Source organism: Carcharodon carcharias, chromosome 2 (assembly GCF_017639515.1).
Source record: "Carcharodon carcharias isolate sCarCar2 chromosome 2, sCarCar2.pri, whole genome shotgun sequence".
Taxonomy (NCBI): Eukaryota; Metazoa; Chordata; class Chondrichthyes; order Lamniformes; family Lamnidae; genus Carcharodon; species Carcharodon carcharias.
The window spans coordinates 238098202-238118359 of record NC_054468.1 but is presented as its reverse complement, the minus strand read 5'-3'; the positions used below and the strand labels follow the sequence as shown (position 1 = coordinate 238118359).

At 52.3% G+C, this 20158-nt stretch overlaps 2 protein-coding genes across 2 annotated transcripts in view; both read right to left on the bottom strand.

Moving 5' to 3' along the window:
• adcy3a (adenylate cyclase 3a) overlaps positions 1-9637 on the bottom strand; it is a 215439-nt gene extending 205802 nt beyond the window's left edge. The window contains exon 1 of the mRNA XM_041207923.1: positions 9464-9637. Coding sequence (XP_041063857.1) covers positions 9464-9637 — 174 coding nt within the window. The remainder of the gene's footprint in view (positions 1-9463) is intronic.
• A 63-nt stretch (positions 9638-9700) lies between these two features.
• Positions 9701-20158, bottom strand: part of LOC121289018 (angiopoietin-2-like) — a 33841-nt gene continuing 23383 nt past the window's right edge. Inside the window, exons 3-6 of the mRNA XM_041207910.1 lie at positions 13674-13869; positions 12969-13106; positions 11688-11904; positions 9701-9797 (exon numbers count right to left, since the gene is read on the bottom strand). Of these exons, the coding sequence (XP_041063844.1) occupies positions 9701-9797; positions 11688-11904; positions 12969-13106; positions 13674-13869 (648 nt within the window). The remainder of the gene's footprint in view (positions 9798-11687; positions 11905-12968; positions 13107-13673; positions 13870-20158) is intronic.

The window sequence follows — 20158 nt, the reverse complement described above, 5'->3', positions numbered from 1 at the left end:
GGAGCAGACTCGGAGGGAGGAGCACCGGAGCGGTGAGTATAAATCTAGCTGACCTCGGGGATTGGTGGCCTTGTCTCCAGGGAGCAGACTCGGAGGGAGGAGCACCGGAGCGGTGAGTATAAATCTAGCTGACCTCGGGGATTGGTGGCCTTGTCTCCAGGGAGCAGACTCGGAGGGAGGAGCACCGGAGCGGTGAGTATAAATCTAGCTGACCTCGGGGATTGGTGGCCTTGTCTCCAGGGAGCAGACTCGGAGGGAGGAGCACCGGAGCGGTGAGTATAAATCTAGCTGACCTCGGGGATTGGTGGCCTTGTCTCCAGGGAGCAGACTCGGAGGGAGGAGCACCGGAGCGGTGAGTATAAATCTAGCTGACCTCGGGGATTGGTGGCCTTGTCTCCAGGGAGCAGACTCGGAGGGAGGAGCACCGGAGCGGTGAGTATAAATCTAGCTGACCTCGGGGATTGGTGGCCTTGTCTCCAGGGAGCAGACTCGGAGGGAGGAGCACCGGAGCGGTGAGTATAAATCTAGCTGACCTCGGGGATTGGTGGCCTTGTCTCCAGGGAGCAGACTCGGAGGGAGGAGCACCGGAGCGGTGAGTATAAATCTAGCTGACCTCGGGGATTGGTGGCCTTGTCTCCAGGGAGCAGACTCGGAGGGAGGAGCACCGGAGCGGTGAGTATAAATCTAGCTGACCTCGGGGATTGGTGGCCTTGTCTCCAGGGAGCAGACTCGGAGGGAGGAGCACCGGAGCGGTGAGTATAAATCTAGCTGACCTCGGGGATTGGTGGCCTTGTCTCCAGGGAGCAGACTCGGAGGGAGGAGCACCGGAGCGGTGAGTATAAATCTAGCTGACCTCGGGGATTGGTGGCCTTGTCTCCAGGGAGCAGACTCGGAGGGAGGAGCACCGGAGCGGTGAGTATAAATCTAGCTGACCTCGGGGATTGGTGGCCTTGTCTCCAGGGAGCAGACTCGGAGGGAGGAGCACCGGAGCGGTGAGTATAAATCTAGCTGACCTCGGGGATTGGTGGCCTTGTCTCCAGGGAGCAGACTCGGAGGGAGGAGCACCGGAGCGGTGAGTATAAATCTAGCTGACCTCGGGGATTGGTGGCCTTGTCTCCAGGGAGCAGACTCGGAGGGAGGAGCACCGGAGCGGTGAGTATAAATCTAGCTGACCTCGGGGATTGGTGGCCTTGTCTCCAGGGAGCAGACTCGGAGGGAGGAGCACCGGAGCGGTGAGTATAAATCTAGCTGACCTCGGGGATTGGTGGCCTTGTCTCCAGGGAGCAGACTCGGAGGGAGGAGCACCGGAGCGGTGAGTATAAATCTAGCTGACCTCGGGGATTGGTGGCCTTGTCTCCAGGGAGCAGACTCGGAGGGAGGAGCACCGGAGCGGTGAGTATAAATCTAGCTGACCTCGGGGATTGGTGGCCTTGTCTCCAGGGAGCAGACTCGGAGGGAGGAGCACCGGAGCGGTGAGTATAAATCTAGCTGACCTCGGGGATTGGTGGCCTTGTCTCCAGGGAGCAGACTCGGAGGGAGGAGCACCGGAGCGGTGAGTATAAATCTAGCTGACCTCGGGGATTGGTGGCCTTGTCTCCAGGGAGCAGACTCGGAGGGAGGAGCACCGGAGCGGTGAGTATAAATCTAGCTGACCTCGGGGATTGGTGGCCTTGTCTCCAGGGAGCAGACTCGGAGGGAGGAGCACCGGAGCGGTGAGTATAAATCTAGCTGACCTCGGGGATTGGTGGCCTTGTCTCCAGGGAGCAGACTCGGAGGGAGGAGCACCGGAGCGGTGAGTATAAATCTAGCTGACCTCGGGGATTGGTGGCCTTGTCTCCAGGGAGCAGACTCGGAGGGAGGAGCACCGGAGCGGTGAGTATAAATCTAGCTGACCTCGGGGATTGGTGGCCTTGTCTCCAGGGAGCAGACTCGGAGGGAGGAGCACCGGAGCGGTGAGTATAAATCTAGCTGACCTCGGGGATTGGTGGCCTTGTCTCCAGGGAGCAGACTCGGAGGGAGGAGCACCGGAGCGGTGAGTATAAATCTAGCTGACCTCGGGGATTGGTGGCCTTGTCTCCAGGGAGCAGACTCGGAGGGAGGAGCACCGGAGCGGTGAGTATAAATCTAGCTGACCTCGGGGATTGGTGGCCTTGTCTCCAGGGAGCAGACTCGGAGGGAGGAGCACCGGAGCGGTGAGTATAAATCTAGCTGACCTCGGGGATTGGTGGCCTTGTCTCCAGGGAGCAGACTCGGAGGGAGGAGCACCGGAGCGGTGAGTATAAATCTAGCTGACCTCGGGGATTGGTGGCCTTGTCTCCAGGGAGCAGACTCGGAGGGAGGAGCACCGGAGCGGTGAGTATAAATCTAGCTGACCTCGGGGATTGGTGGCCTTGTCTCCAGGGAGCAGACTCGGAGGGAGGAGCACCGGAGCGGTGAGTATAAATCTAGCTGACCTCGGGGATTGGTGGCCTTGTCTCCAGGGAGCAGACTCGGAGGGAGGAGCACCGGAGCGGTGAGTATAAATCTAGCTGACCTCGGGGATTGGTGGCCTTGTCTCCAGGGAGCAGACTCGGAGGGAGGAGCACCGGAGCGGTGAGTATAAATCTAGCTGACCTCGGGGATTGGTGGCCTTGTCTCCAGGGAGCAGACTCGGAGGGAGGAGCACCGGAGCGGTGAGTATAAATCTAGCTGACCTCGGGGATTGGTGGCCTTGTCTCCAGGGAGCAGACTCGGAGGGAGGAGCACCGGAGCGGTGAGTATAAATCTAGCTGACCTCGGGGATTGGTGGCCTTGTCTCCAGGGAGCAGACTCGGAGGGAGGAGCACCGGAGCGGTGAGTATAAATCTAGCTGACCTCGGGGATTGGTGGCCTTGTCTCCAGGGAGCAGACTCGGAGGGAGGAGCACCGGAGCGGTGAGTATAAATCTAGCTGACCTCGGGGATTGGTGGCCTTGTCTCCAGGGAGCAGACTCGGAGGGAGGAGCACCGGAGCGGTGAGTATAAATCTAGCTGACCTCGGGGATTGGTGGCCTTGTCTCCAGGGAGCAGACTCGGAGGGAGGAGCACCGGAGCGGTGAGTATAAATCTAGCTGACCTCGGGGATTGGTGGCCTTGTCTCCAGGGAGCAGACTCGGAGGGAGGAGCACCGGAGCGGTGAGTATAAATCTAGCTGACCTCGGGGATTGGTGGCCTTGTCTCCAGGGAGCAGACTCGGAGGGAGGAGCACCGGAGCGGTGAGTATAAATCTAGCTGACCTCGGGGATTGGTGGCCTTGTCTCCAGGGAGCAGACTCGGAGGGAGGAGCACCGGAGCGGTGAGTATAAATCTAGCTGACCTCGGGGATTGGTGGCCTTGTCTCCAGGGAGCAGACTCGGAGGGAGGAGCACCGGAGCGGTGAGTATAAATCTAGCTGACCTCGGGGATTGGTGGCCTTGTCTCCAGGGAGCAGACTCGGAGGGAGGAGCACCGGAGCGGTGAGTATAAATCTAGCTGACCTCGGGGATTGGTGGCCTTGTCTCCAGGGAGCAGACTCGGAGGGAGGAGCACCGGAGCGGTGAGTATAAATCTAGCTGACCTCGGGGATTGGTGGCCTTGTCTCCAGGGAGCAGACTCGGAGGGAGGAGCACCGGAGCGGTGAGTATAAATCTAGCTGACCTCGGGGATTGGTGGCCTTGTCTCCAGGGAGCAGACTCGGAGGGAGGAGCACCGGAGCGGTGAGTATAAATCTAGCTGACCTCGGGGATTGGTGGCCTTGTCTCCAGGGAGCAGACTCGGAGGGAGGAGCACCGGAGCGGTGAGTATAAATCTAGCTGACCTCGGGGATTGGTGGCCTTGTCTCCAGGGAGCAGACTCGGAGGGAGGAGCACCGGAGCGGTGAGTATAAATCTAGCTGACCTCGGGGATTGGTGGCCTTGTCTCCAGGGAGCAGACTCGGAGGGAGGAGCACCGGAGCGGTGAGTATAAATCTAGCTGACCTCGGGGATTGGTGGCCTTGTCTCCAGGGAGCAGACTCGGAGGGAGGAGCACCGGAGCGGTGAGTATAAATCTAGCTGACCTCGGGGATTGGTGGCCTTGTCTCCAGGGAGCAGACTCGGAGGGAGGAGCACCGGAGCGGTGAGTATAAATCTAGCTGACCTCGGGGATTGGTGGCCTTGTCTCCAGGGAGCAGACTCGGAGGGAGGAGCACCGGAGCGGTGAGTATAAATCTAGCTGACCTCGGGGATTGGTGGCCTTGTCTCCAGGGAGCAGACTCGGAGGGAGGAGCACCGGAGCGGTGAGTATAAATCTAGCTGACCTCGGGGATTGGTGGCCTTGTCTCCAGGGAGCAGACTCGGAGGGAGGAGCACCGGAGCGGTGAGTATAAATCTAGCTGACCTCGGGGATTGGTGGCCTTGTCTCCAGGGAGCAGACTCGGAGGGAGGAGCACCGGAGCGGTGAGTATAAATCTAGCTGACCTCGGGGATTGGTGGCCTTGTCTCCAGGGAGCAGACTCGGAGGGAGGAGCACCGGAGCGGTGAGTATAAATCTAGCTGACCTCGGGGATTGGTGGCCTTGTCTCCAGGGAGCAGACTCGGAGGGAGGAGCACCGGAGCGGTGAGTATAAATCTAGCTGACCTCGGGGATTGGTGGCCTTGTCTCCAGGGAGCAGACTCGGAGGGAGGAGCACCGGAGCGGTGAGTATAAATCTAGCTGACCTCGGGGATTGGTGGCCTTGTCTCCAGGGAGCAGACTCGGAGGGAGGAGCACCGGAGCGGTGAGTATAAATCTAGCTGACCTCGGGGATTGGTGGCCTTGTCTCCAGGGAGCAGACTCGGAGGGAGGAGCACCGGAGCGGTGAGTATAAATCTAGCTGACCTCGGGGATTGGTGGCCTTGTCTCCAGGGAGCAGACTCGGAGGGAGGAGCACCGGAGCGGTGAGTATAAATCTAGCTGACCTCGGGGATTGGTGGCCTTGTCTCCAGGGAGCAGACTCGGAGGGAGGAGCACCGGAGCGGTGAGTATAAATCTAGCTGACCTCGGGGATTGGTGGCCTTGTCTCCAGGGAGCAGACTCGGAGGGAGGAGCACCGGAGCGGTGAGTATAAATCTAGCTGACCTCGGGGATTGGTGGCCTTGTCTCCAGGGAGCAGACTCGGAGGGAGGAGCACCGGAGCGGTGAGTATAAATCTAGCTGACCTCGGGGATTGGTGGCCTTGTCTCCAGGGAGCAGACTCGGAGGGAGGAGCACCGGAGCGGTGAGTATAAATCTAGCTGACCTCGGGGATTGGTGGCCTTGTCTCCAGGGAGCAGACTCGGAGGGAGGAGCACCGGAGCGGTGAGTATAAATCTAGCTGACCTCGGGGATTGGTGGCCTTGTCTCCAGGAGCAGACTCGGAGGGAGGAGCACCGGAGCGGTGAGTATAAATCTAGCTGACCTCGGGGATTGGTGGCCTTGTCTCCAGGAGCAGACTCGGAGGGAGGAGCACCGGAGCGGTGAGTATAAATCTAGCTGACCTCGGGGATTGGTGGCCTTGTCTCCAGGGAGCAGACTCGGAGGGAGGAGCACCGGAGCGGTGAGTATAAATCTAGCTGACCTCGGGGATTGGTGGCCTTGTCTCCAGGGAGCAGACTCGGAGGGAGGAGCACCGGAGCGGTGAGTATAAATCTAGCTGACCTCGGGGATTGGTGGCCTTGTCTCCAGGGAGCAGACTCGGAGGGAGGAGCACCGGAGCGGTGAGTATAAATCTAGCTGACCTCGGGGATTGGTGGCCTTGTTTCCAGGGAGCAGACTCGGAGGGAGGAGCACTGGAGTGATGAGTATAAATCTAGCTGACCTCGGGGATTGGTGGCCTTGTCTCCAGGGAGCAGACTCGGAGGGAGGAGCACTGGAGTGATGAGTATAAATCTAGCTGACCTCGGGGATTGGTGGCCTTGTCTCCAGTGAGCAGACTCGGAGGGAGGAGCACCGGAGCGGTGAGTATAAATCTAGCTGACCTCGGGGATTGGTGGCCTTGTCTCCAGGGAGCAGACTCGGAGGGAGGAGCACTGGAGCAGTGAGTATAAATCTAGCTTACTTCAGGGATTCGTGGCCTTGTCTCCAGGAGCAGACTCGGAGGGAGGAGCACCGGAGCGGTGAGTATAAATCTAGCTGACCTCGGGGATTGGTGGCCTTGTCTCCAGGGAGCAGACTCGGAGGGAGGAGCACCGGAGCGGTGAGTATAAATCTAGCTGACCTCGGGGATTGGTGGCCTTGTCTCCAGGGAGCAGACTCGGAGGGAGGAGCACCGGAGCGGTGAGTATAAATCTAGCTGACCTCGGGGATTGGTGGCCTTGTCTCCAGGGAGCAGACTCGGAGGGAGGAGCACCGGAGCGGTGACCTCGGGGCACAGATCAAGTGAAGCCAAAACTGAAAAAGTGACCTCACAGGAAAGCTGTGACCTGATTGGTTGGTAGGAAATCTGCACTAAATTTAAAAAAAAAACACTGCAAAGCTAATTAATAAATAAATTATCTAAGTTGAGATGGCTGGGCAGGTGATGTGCTGTAGCTGTATGATGTGGGAGCTGGCAGATCCCATTGTGAGCCACAGTGACCACATCTGCAGCAAGTGTTGGTGGCTGGAGGAACTCTGGCTCAGAATTGATGAGCTGGAGTCCGAGATCCAGACACTGTGGCACATCCGGGAGGGGGAGAGTTACCTTTACGTTTTGTATTAGGAGGCGGTCACACCCGGTAGATTAAGTACCTCAAGTCCGGTCAGTGGTCAGGGTCAGAGGGTGTGACTGCAAGTGAGGCAGGTAGAGGGATCCTGTGTTCAGGAACAGAGGAGCCTCAGCTCTTGACCTTGTCCAACAGGTACGAGGTACTTGCTCCCTGTGTGGATTTGGAAGAGGGCTGTAGGGAGGATGAGCCAGCTGACCACGGCACCGTGGCACAGGAGGCCATTCAAGAGGTGGGAGCAAAAAGACAAGTGGTAGTTGTAGGGGATTCTATAATTAGGGAATTGATAGCATCCTTTGTAAGCAGGATTGAGAGTCCCACATGGTATGTTGCCTGCCCGGTGCCGGGGTGAGGGACATCTCTGACCGGCTTGAAAGGAGAGGGAGGGGGAGGGGGAGGATCCAGTTGTTGTGGTCCACGTCGGGACAAATAACATAGGTAAGACTAGGAAAGAGGATCTGTTTGGGGATTATCAGGAACTAGGAACTAAATTAAAGAACAGGTCCTCAAGAGTTATAATCTCCGGATTACCACCCGAGCCACGTGCAAATTGGCATAGGGACGTGAGAATAAGGGAGGTAAACATGTGGCTAAAGGAGTGGTGTGGAAAAGAGGGGTTCCATTTCGTGGGGCACTGGTATCAGTATTGGAACAGGAGGGATCTGTACCGTTGGGACGGTCTCCACCTGAACCGATCTGGGACCAATGTTCTAGTGAAAAGGGTAAATAGGGTGGTCAACAGGACTTTAAACTAGAAAGTGGGGGGGGGAAGGGAAGGGTAAAACTCCAAGAATTATGACTAATGGGAAACAAAGCAGCAGGTTAGCGTGTGGGGGGTGGATTCAATTTCATGGAAAATTATGAAAAAACTGAAAAGCAAGGAGAGCCCAGGAGAAGCTATTACAGTCCCCAGAACACAAAATAGGACAGAGTGTTTGGAAAGGGCTAGGAATCTAACTTCAAGCACATCAGATAACGGGATGACAATGAGAAGGGGGACAGGCAATACAGGACTGAAGGTGTTGTATCTGAATGCACGCAGTATACAAAATAAGGTAAATGAGCTTGTGGCACAGATTGAAATTGGCAGGTATGATGTGGTGGGCATCACGGAGACATGGCTGCAAGGGGATCAGGACTGGGAGCTAAATATCCAAGGATATACATCCTATCGAAAAGATAGGCAGGTTGGCAGAGCGGGTGGGGTTGCTTTGTTAGTAAGAAATGAAATAAATCAATAGCAAGAAATGATGTAGGGTCAGATGATGTAGAATCTGTGTGGGTAGAGTTGAGGAACCGCAAAGGTAAAAAAACCATAATGGGAGTTATGTACAGGCCTCCGAACAGTGGTCAGGATGTGGGGCACAAGATACACCAGGAGATAGAAAAGGTGTGTAAGAAAGGCAAGGGTTACAGTGATCATGGGGGATTTCAATATGCAGGTAGACTGGGAAAATCAGATTGGTAGTGGATCCCAAGAAAAGGAATTTGTGGAATGTCTACGAGATGGCTTTTTGGAGTAGCTTGTGGTGGAACCACTAGGGAACAGGCAATTCGAGATTTAGTGATGTGTAATGAGGCAGATTTGATAAGGGAGCTTAAGGTGAAGGAACCCTTAGGAGGAAGTGACCATAAAAGGAGGGAATTTACCCTGCAATTTGAGAGGAAAAAGCTGGAACCAGATGTAAGGGTATTACAGTTGAATAAAGATAACTACAGAGGCATGAGGGAGGAGCTGGCCAGAATTGACTGGGAGATGAGCCTAGCAGGAAAGACAGTGGAACAGCAATGGCAGGAGTTTCTGGGAGTAATTTGGGAGACACAGCAAAAATTCATCCCTAGGAAGACGAAGCATACTAAAGGGAGGATGAGGCAACCATGGCTGACAAGGGAAGTCAGGGACAGCATAAAAGCTAAAGAGAAAGCATACAATGCGGCGAAGAGCAGTGGGAAACCAGGGGATCGGGAAGCCTACAAAGACCAACAGAGGACAAATAAACAAGAAATAAGGAGGGAGAAGATTAAATATGAGGGTAAACTAGCCAGTAATATAAAAGAAGATTGCAAGAGTTTTTTTTAGATATATAAAGGGTGAGAGAGAGGCAAAAGTAGACATTGGGCCACTGGAAAATGACGCTGGAGAAGGAGTAGTGGGGAACAAAGAAATGGCGGAGGAACTGAATAGGTACTTTGCATCAGTCTTCACGGTGGAAGACACAAGTAACACCACCCACACCCCCACACCCACACCCCACACCTCCCATCCCCGTAGCTCCCAACCCCCCACGCCCCCCCATCCCTGCACACATCCACACCCCCACCCCCGCAGCCCCCCAACCCCCACACCCCCCCATCCCCCACTCCCCACCCCCTCACTCCCCACCCCTCCACCCACCCCTAACCCCCACCCCCACACCCCCACACCCCCCCAGCTGGAGGGTAACAAAGACAGAGACATCAAAACTCGTTATTGTGAAGAATCGTTAACCGCCACCATTTCACTCCTAAGGGAAACTATGTATTTTGGCCAGAAGCACAGAAACTATTAGTGAGGCTGCAACTAACTCACTAATGGGCCACATCACATGATCCCATACTTGTATTCTTTTGGAACGTTTGAATAATCCACTTCCAGCCTCACAGCTCAGGTTGCTGCTTTAACACCAACTGGTATGAGCTCCAGCAGCTCCCAGCTGACCCAGGCAGCCGGCCACTATCTCTCAAATCCTCGAAGCCTGTTTAATTTTAAAAGCCCCTGGTCTTTACCTGCCAAGTGGTCAATGCACAGAAACCCCACCGTGCTGCAGCACGATTTGTTTCAAGGATTTTTGTGCTGCTGTCTCCAACCAGAAACTCATCTGGACTGAACTCTGCCAGGAAGGAAACAGCCTCTGGACTTTGGCTTCTCGGACTCTGGAAATTACAGGAACTAATATTCATTTCTGTGACTATTTTCCTGTTGTTGTGCGTGGTTGGAAATCTTTCTCTTTTCTACTCCAGCATTCACCCAGAACCAAGATCGTATGAAATGCCAACACCAAATTGCATGACAATGCGAGGAAACTGGTGCCAAATCAGAGCAATACCCCAACCAGAAATACTGAGAAACGAGACAGCGAACAGAACATGGTCTGAGATGCAGAACAAACAGAACAACCATACCCAGCATTCTGAAAACCTGCAGCATCCTCCAGCAAAGAATACCAGCACTGTGGGTGGATAAGCAGACCACCACAATGATCAGAGACTTGATAATTCATCACTGTGTTGAAATACACAATGTTCTTTTGCTTTTATGTACATAATTTGATTCTCTAAGAGTAAACCTTCAGTTAGAAAAAAAGGGAATGTTGTGGTACGACAACCTTCTAGGGGGTATATCTTAAACTACGGTCAGTCAATCCCACATTGGCAGCATGTGGTGTAACAATCCCCATAACTTGTGGGTGGTTTGAAAGCAGCACGTGCTCGACGTCAGACATGTACCTCACAGTCTCCCTGTGAACATTATTACTGTATAGTCTTATGTTCAAATAAAGAGCCAGAATTATTATGACATCAATCCTTGCGTCTGATTGGGACATTCGGTTAAACAGCAGAAGAATGTAACAATGGGGAGAAGGCAGCAGAATGACAGAAGGCAAATTGCTCATTCAGAGAGTCAGTGCAGACTTGATGGGCCAAATGGCCTTCATCTGCGTTTTAACAACTGTGACTCTGTTATCAAATCCACCTCAATATGCTTCGCTGGAAGGATAGCCCAAATACTTCTCCTTAACCTTGGATGCACTCCATACAAACTCATAAAAGGCCATTGGATACAAACATTAAAGGAATAATTTACAGGGTTTGTCTCTCTCTGAGTGACATTGTGATGGTGGGTATATCTCTCTCTGAGTGACAGTGTGATGGGGGGGTATCTCTCTGAGTGACAGTGTGATGGGGGGTATCTCTCTCTCTGAGTGACAGTGTGATAGGGGGTATAGCTCTCTCTGAGTGACAGTGTGATGGGGGGGTATCTCTCTCTGAGTGACACTGATGGGGGGTATCTCTCTCTGAGTGACAGTGTGATGGTGGGTATATCTCTGAGTGACAGTGTGATGGGGGGTATCTCTCTCTGAGTGACAGTGTGATGGGTATCTCTCTCTGAGTGACAGTGTGATGGGGGGTATATCTCTCTCTGAGTGACAGTGTGATGGGGGGTATATCTCTCTCTGAGTGACAGTGTGATGGGGGGTATATCTCTCTCTGAGTGACAGTGTGATGGGGGGTATCTCTCTCTCTGAGTGACTGTGTGATGGTGGGTATATCTCTCTCTGAGTGACAGTTTGATGGGGGGTATCTCTCTCTCTGAGTGACAGTGTGATGGGGGGTATATCTCTCTGAGTGACAGTGTGATGGGGGTATATCTCTCTCTGAGTGACAGTGTGATGGGGGGTATATCTCTCTCTGAGTGACAGTGTGATGGTGGGTATATCTCTCTCTGAGTGACAGTGTGATGGGGGCTATATCTCTCTCTGAGTGACAGTGTGATGGGGGCTATATCTCTCTCTGAGTGACAGTGTGATGGGGGGTATATCTCTCTCTGAGTGACAGTGTGATAGGGGGTATATCTCTCTCTGAGTGACAGTGTGATGGGGGGGTATATCTCTCTGAATGACAGTGTGATGGGGGCTATATCTCTCTCTGAGTGACAGTGTGATGGGGGGGTATATCTCTCTGAATGACAGTGTGATGGTGGGTATATCTCTCTGAGTGACAGTGTGATGGGGGTATATCTCTCTCTGAGTGACAGTGTGATGGTGGATATATCTCTCTCTGAGTGACAGTGTGATGGGGGGTATATCTCTCTCTCAGTGACAGTGTGATGAGGGGTATATCTCTCTCTGAGTGACAGTGTGATGGGGGGTATATGTGATGTGGTTGGAGTTCAGGGATTTTTCCCTTGTTCTGCAGTGTTATCTTCCCAGGAAACCGATATTTTTCCTACCGAAAGGTTTCGTACATCCCGAACTTTTTTCTGTAGTTCCAGTCCTCCAGGTCAATGCGCAGGGAGTATTCTTCTTGGTTTGTCACATCGTGAATATGATCATTGCCCCACCAGAACTCAGCCGAGAGTTCTCCAAAACCTTCTCTATATTCCCTCCAGCTTCTGTTGAAGTTGGTGGTGCCATCAATTCTCTGCTGAATAACAATCCATCCTCCTCCTGCAATTGATTAGAAACCACAACAGCATGAAAACTGAGCATCCCAGGACCCAGAGGGGAGATTGACTCCAGGGGAGGAGAGTGAGTGGTGCATTCGGACAGCTGGGAGCTGGTGGTCAGGGTAGCGTTGTGGTCATGTTGCTTGATTATAACACTGAGGCCTGGGCGAATGGTCTGGGGACATGGGATGGGACTTTACGCTGGTGGATTTTACAGTCCTGCCGAAGTCAGTGGAGTTTTGAACGAGTCTCTGCGTTTTACAGCCCTGTCCCCTACTGTGATGGGCCATAAAATCCTACTCATGAGGAACTTACATTCAATCCATTACATGAATCTGGAATAAAAAGCTAATCTCAGTCAAGGTGACTCGGAAGCTTCCAGATTGTTGTAAAAACCCATCTAAATTCTAACGTCCTTTAGGGAAGGAAATCTCCAGTCCTTACCTGGTTTGGCCTGTACAGGTCACCAGACCCACAGTAAGATGGCTGCCTCTTACTCACCCTCTGAAATAAATCTGGAAGACTACTAACTTCTAACAACTGGCTACAGATAATTTTGAATATCTAAAGACTGCGGTGGTTCAGGACGATGGCTCGGAGCAGCTTCTCCGGCACCGTTAGATGGGTCATAAATGCTGGCCCAGCCAGTAATGCCCACATCCCAAGAACCCTTTCCAGGCGGTGATCTGTGTGGAGGCTCTAATCCACCCGGTCAACCCTACATGGGGAAGATGAAAATTTACTGCACTTAAACCATTTCAGCTCCCAACATCCGACTTGGTGATTTCCTCAAAATATTCAACCCGCTCAGTGAGTTCCTTTCCAGAGCTTGGCTCCCTCCCACTTCTCCATGAGGCTAAAGGGAGGGGAGGGGAGGCGCAGTCCTCTGTGGGAGCTGGGCTTTGGGTCATCCTGAGGTTTGAGGTGAATGCGGAGAATTCCCTCCGACTGCATCATCTTCAGTGGGGTCAGCATGAGAGGTCAAGGCTGTTTTCTCTTCCCCTGGATGTCGTGCTCACCTCAGTGTTACAGTAACCAGCATTGAAGCTTCAGTCGTCTCCCTACCTGCAGTGTCCATGTCACAGTAAACCCTGATGGGAAGGCCGCCAATGGAAGGGGTGATGGTGTAGACTCCGGATTGACTCACCCCGTTATAGTAGATGGATGCACAGTCAATGGGGCAATTCCTTACATACTGCAGATCTGTGAGAGGTAAGGAACAGAGGTGGGTGAGGACATCCAGTGCTGGGAGGGGTGTTAGAGACCCAAAATGGAGACTCTGAAAACTGGGCACATAAAGATCTCATCTTTCTGACTACATTTATCACCTGCAGGTTCTCCTGCATCTCTGCCCACTGTATCCCAACCTGTGCTCCTAGACCCCAAATTCTACCCATTCTCTGACCTCTGACCTATCCGCCAACCTCTGACCCCTATCACCAAAGCTTCTTCCTGTGGGACTGATTCCTGGGAAACAGGAGACCCCATGGGGTGTGAGACTCAGGCCTGGGAAGCAGGAGACCCCATGGGGTGTGAGACTGAGGCCCAAAGTCAGTCAAGGGCCCTGCTCCTGATCACTTCCCAGTGAGTTCCTTTGGATTGCGGATGAGAAGAGGATGGGTTGTGATGGTCAGATATCTTGCTGCCTCATGAGGAATGAGCTTTGGTGATAGATTACACAGCCTGTTCACCAAAAGCAGCCAACTCCTTCAGGAAGGGAGGGGCTAATAGTGTAGGGGGGGTGGGTACCTGAGTGTTTGGGTTGTTCACCCGGGTGGTGGTGGAGTGAACAATTGCTGTTGCTATGAGTCTGCTCCAGCTGTGTAGACAGATTGTGTACTTGTGCCTGCAAGTCGTAGATGAGGGAGGCGTGAATATGCAGCAAGGTGCTGCTCTCATGGGATCGCTGCATCGCCTGCTGCAGCTGCCCCTCCAGGGTTGTCTCCTTCTGAATCCCCTCCTCCAGCTGAGAAAGATCAGAGATAAGACATTAGGCAAATCAGAGATACCTCACTGGCACAGGTACCACCGTCCGAGCAATACCCCCATCACAGCAATACCCCCATCACAGCAATACGCCCGTCACAGCAATACCCCCATCAGAGCAATACCCCCATCACAGCAATACGCCCATCACAGTAATACCCCCATCACAGCAATACCCCCATCACAGCAATACGCCCATCACAGTAATACCCCCATCACAGCAATACCCCCATCACAGCAATACGCCCATCACAGTAATACCCCCATCACAGCAATACCCCCAATCACAGCAATACGCCCATCACAGCAATACCCCCAATTACAGCAATACCCCCATCACAGCAATACCCCCATCACAGCAATACACCCATCACAGCAGTACCCCCATCAGAGCAATACCCCCAATCACAGCAATACGCCCATCACAGCAATACCCCCATCACAGCAATACCCCCCATCACAGCAATACCCCCATCACAGCAATACACCCATCACAGTAATACCCCCATCACAGCAATACCCCCATCACAGTAATACCCCCATCACAGCAATACGCCCATCACAGCAATACCCCCATCACAGCAATACGCCCATCACAGCAATACCCCCATCACAGCAATACGCCCATCACAGCAATACCCCCATCACAGCAATACCCCCATCACAGCAATACGCCCATCACAGCAATACGCCCATCACAGCAATACCCCCACCACAGCAATACGCCCATCACAGTAATAACCCCATCACAGCAATACCCCCATCACAGCAATACCCACATCACAGTAATACCCCCATCACAGCAATACCCCCATCACAGCAATACCCCCATCACAGCAATACACCCATCACAGCAATACCCCCATCACAGTAATACCCCCAATCACAGCAATACGCCCATCACAGCAATACTCCCATCACAGCAATACCCCCATCACAGCAATACCCCCATCACAGTAATACCCCCATCACAGCAATACCCCCATCACAGTAATACCCCCATCACAGCAATATGCCCATCACAGCAATACCCCCATCACAGCAATACGCCCATCACAGTAATACCCCCATCACAGCAATACCCCCAGTCACAGCAATACGCCCATCACAGCAATACCCCCATCACAGCAATACCCCCATCACAGCAATACCCCCAATTACAGCAATACCCCCAATCACAGCAATACCCCCATCACAGCAATACCCTCATCACAGCAATACCCCCAATCACAGCAATACCCCCATAACAGCAATACCCCCAATCACAGCAATACCCCCCATCACAGCAATACCCCCATCACAGCAATACGCCCATCACAGTAATACCCCCAATCACAGCAATACCCCCAATCACAGCAATACCCCCATCACAGCAATACCCCCATCACAGCAATACACCCATCACAGTAATACCCCCATCACAGCAATACCCCCATCACAGTAATACCCCCATCACAGCAATACGCCCATCACAGCAATACCCCCATCACAGCAATACCCCCATCACAGCAATAGGCCCATCACAGTAATACCCCCATCACAGCAATACCCCCAATCACAGCAATACGCCCATCACAGCAATACCCCCATCACAGCAATACCCCCATCACAGCAATACCCCCAATTACAGCAATACCCCCAATCACAGCAATACCCCCATCACAGCAATACCCTCATCACAGCAATACCCCCAATCACAGCAATACCCCCATCACAGCAATACCCCCAATCACAGCAATACCCCCATCACAGCAATACCCCCATCACAGCAATACGCCCATCACAGTAATACCCCCAATCACAGCAATACCCCCAATCACAGCAATACCCCCATCACAGCAATACCCCCATCACAGCAATACCCCCAATTACAGCAATACCCCCAATCACAGCAATACCCCCCATCACAGCAATACCCCCATCACAGCAATACCCCCATCACAGCAATACCCCCAATCACAGCAATACCCCCATCACAGCAATACCCCCAATTACAGCAATATCCCCATCACAGCAATACCCCTAATTACAGCAATACCCCCATCACAGCAATACCCCCAATTACAGCAATACCCCCATCACAGCAATACCTCCATCACAGTAATACCCCCATCACAGCAATACCCCCATCACAGCAATACCCCCATCACAGTAATACCCCCAATCACAGCAATACCCCCATCACAGCAACACCCCCAATCACAGCAATACCCCATCACAGCAATACCCCCAATCACAGCAATACCCCCAATCACAGCAATACCCCCATCACAGCAATACCCCCATCACAGCAATACCCCCAATCACAGCAATACCCCCATCACAGCAATACCCCCAATCACAGCAATACCCCAATCACAGCAATACCCCCATCACAGTAATACCCCCAATCACAGCAATACCCCCATCACAGCAATACCCCCAATTACAGCAATACCCCCACCACAGCAATACCCCCAATTACAGCAATACCCCCATCACAGCAATACCCCCATCACAGCAATACACCCATCACAGCAATACCCCCATCAGAGCAATACCCCCAATCACAGCAATACGCCCATCACAGCAATACCCCCATCACAGCAATACCCCCCATCACAGCAATACCCCCATCACAGCAATACACCCATCACAGTAATACCCCCATCACAGCAATACCCCCATCACAGTAATACCCCCATCACAGCAATATGCCCATCACAGCAATACCCCCATCACAGCAATACGCCCATCACAGCAATACCCCCATCACAGCAATACGCCCATCACAGCAATACCCCCATCACAGCAATACCCCCATCACAGCAATACGCCCATCACAGCAATACCCCCATCACAGCAATACGCCCATCACAGTAATAACCCCATCACAGCAATACCCCCATCACAGCAATACCCCCATCACAGCAATACCCCCATCACAGCAATACCCCCATCACAGCAATACCCCCTTCACAGTAATACCCCCAATCACAGCAATACGCCCATCACAGCAATACCCCCATCACAGCAATACCCCCATCACAGTAATACCCCCATCACAGCAATACCCCCATCACAGTAATACCCCCATCACAGCAATATGCCCATCACAGCAATACCCCCATCACAGCAATACGCCCATCACAGTAATACCCCCATCACAGCAATACCCCCAATCACAGCAATACGCCCATCACAGCAATACCCCCATCACAGCAATACCCCCATCACAGCAATACCCCCAATTACAGCAATACCCCCAATCACAGCAATACCCCCATCACAGCAATACCCTCATCACAGCAATACCCCCAATCACAGCAATACCCCCATCACAGCAATACCCCCAATCACAGCAATACCCCCCATCACAGCAATACCCCCATCACAGCAATATGCCCATCACAGTAATACCCCCAATCACAGCAATACCCCAATCACAGCAATACCCCCATCACAGCAATACCCCCATCACAGCAATACCCCCATCACAGCAATACACCCATCACAGTAATACCCCCATCACAGCAATACCCCCATCACAGTAATACCCCCATCACAGCAATACGCCCATCACAGCAATACCCCCATCACAGCAATACGCCCATCACAGTAATACCCCCATCACAGCAATACCCCCAATCACAGCAATACCCCCATCACAGCAATACCCCCATCACAGCAATACCCCCAATTACAGCAATACCCCCAATCACAGCAATACCCCCATCACAGCAATACCCTCATCACAGCAATACCCCCAATCACAGCAATACCCCCATCACAGCAATACCCCCAATCACAGCAATACCCCCATCACAGCAATACCCCCATCACAGCAATACGCCCATCACAGTAATACCCCCAATCACAGCAATACCCCCAATCACAGCAATACCCCCATCACAGCAATAACCCCATCACAGCAATACCCCCATCACAGCAATACCCCCAATTACAGCAATACCCCCAATCACAACAATACCCCCCATCACAGCAATACCCCCATCACAGCAATACCCCCATCACAGCAATACCCCCAATCACAGCAATACCCCCAATTACAGCAATATCCCCATCACAGCAATACCCCTAATTACAGCAATACCCCCATCACAGCAATACCCCCAATTACAGCAATACCCCCATCACAGCAATACCTCCATCACAGTAATACCCCCATCACAGCAATACCCCCATCACAGCAATACCCCCATCACAGTAATACCCCCATTCACAGCAATACCCCCATCACAGCAACACCCCCAATCACAGCAATACCCCCATCACAGCAATACCCCCAATCACAGCAATACCCCCAATCACAGCAATACCCCCATCACAGCAATACCCCCATCACAGCAATACCCCCAATCACAGCAATACCCCCATCACAGCAATACCCCCAATCACAGCAATACCCCAATCACAGCAATACCCCCATCACAGTAATACCCCCAATCACAGCAATACCCCCATCACAGCAATACCCCCAATTACAGCAATACCCCCACCACAGCAATACCCCCAATTACAACAATACCCCCATCACAGCAATACCCCCCTCACAGCAATACCCCCATCACAGCAATATCACCATCACAGCAATACCCCCATCACAGCAATACCCCCATCACAGTAATACCCCCAATCACAGCAATACCCCCATCACAGCAACACCCCCAATCACAGCAATACCCCCATCACAGCAATACCCCCAATCACAGCAATACCCCCATCACAGCAACACCCCCAATCACAGCAATACCCCCATCACAGCAATATCACCATCACAGCAATACCCCCATCACAGCAATACCCCCATCACAGTAATACCCCCATCATAGCAATACCCCCAATCACAGCAATACCCCCAATCACAGCAATAACCTCAATCACAGCAATACCCTCAATCACAGCAATACCCCCATCACAGCAATACCCCCATCACAGCAATACCCCCAATCACAGCAATACCCCAATCACAGCAATACCCCCATCACAGTAATACCCCCAATCACAGCAATACCCCCATCACAGCAATACCCCCAATTACAGCAATACCCCCATCACAGCAATACCCCCATCACTGCAATACCCCCATCACTGCAATACCCCCATCACAGCAATACCCCCATCACAGCAATACCGCCATCACAGCAATATCACCATCACAGCAATACCCCCATCACTGCAATACCCCCATCACAGCAATACCCCCATCACAGCAATACCACCGACCGAGCAATACCCCCATCACAGCAATAACCCCATCACAGTAATACCCCCATCACAGCAATACCACCTCGCAAACACATGCAGACATACATGTGCACACACATAGACACACACTCACACAGAGACACACACAAACACACACACTCACACACACAGACACACACACACAGACACACACAAAGAAATACACAAACACACACACGAACACACATGGACAAACACACAAGCGCACACACACAAACACATACACACACACAGAAAAACACAAACATACACACGAACACACATGGGCAAACACACAAGCGCACACACACAAACACATACACACACACAGAAATACACAAACACACACACGAACACACATGGACAAACACACAAGCGCACACACACAAACCCATACACACACACACACACACAAGGACACACACTCACACACACACACACAGACACACAGACACAAACACACACAAGCACACAAGGACAAACACACAAACACACAGACACTTCACACACAAACACACATGGACATACACAGGCACTCACGCACGCACACACACACAAACACACACACACACAGACACAAAGGCACACACACAAACACGCAGGCACACTCACACACGCACACACACACAAACATACAGACACATGCACACACAAACACACATGAACAAACACACAGACACACACACAAATACACAGACACAAAAACACACACACACAAATACATGGTCATGCTCACACACAAACACACAAACACACAGACACACACACACAAACAGACAAACACACACACACACACAAACACACACACACACACAAACACCCAGATACATTCACACATAAGCACAAACACAAACAGAGACACACAGACACACACAGATACAGACACAAACACACAGACACATTCACACACAGATACAGACACACACAGGCACATACACACAAACAGACAGAGAGACACATACACAAACACACAGACTTACAAACGCAAAACCACACAGACACACACACAAACACACAGACACACACTGCAAACATGCTCACAC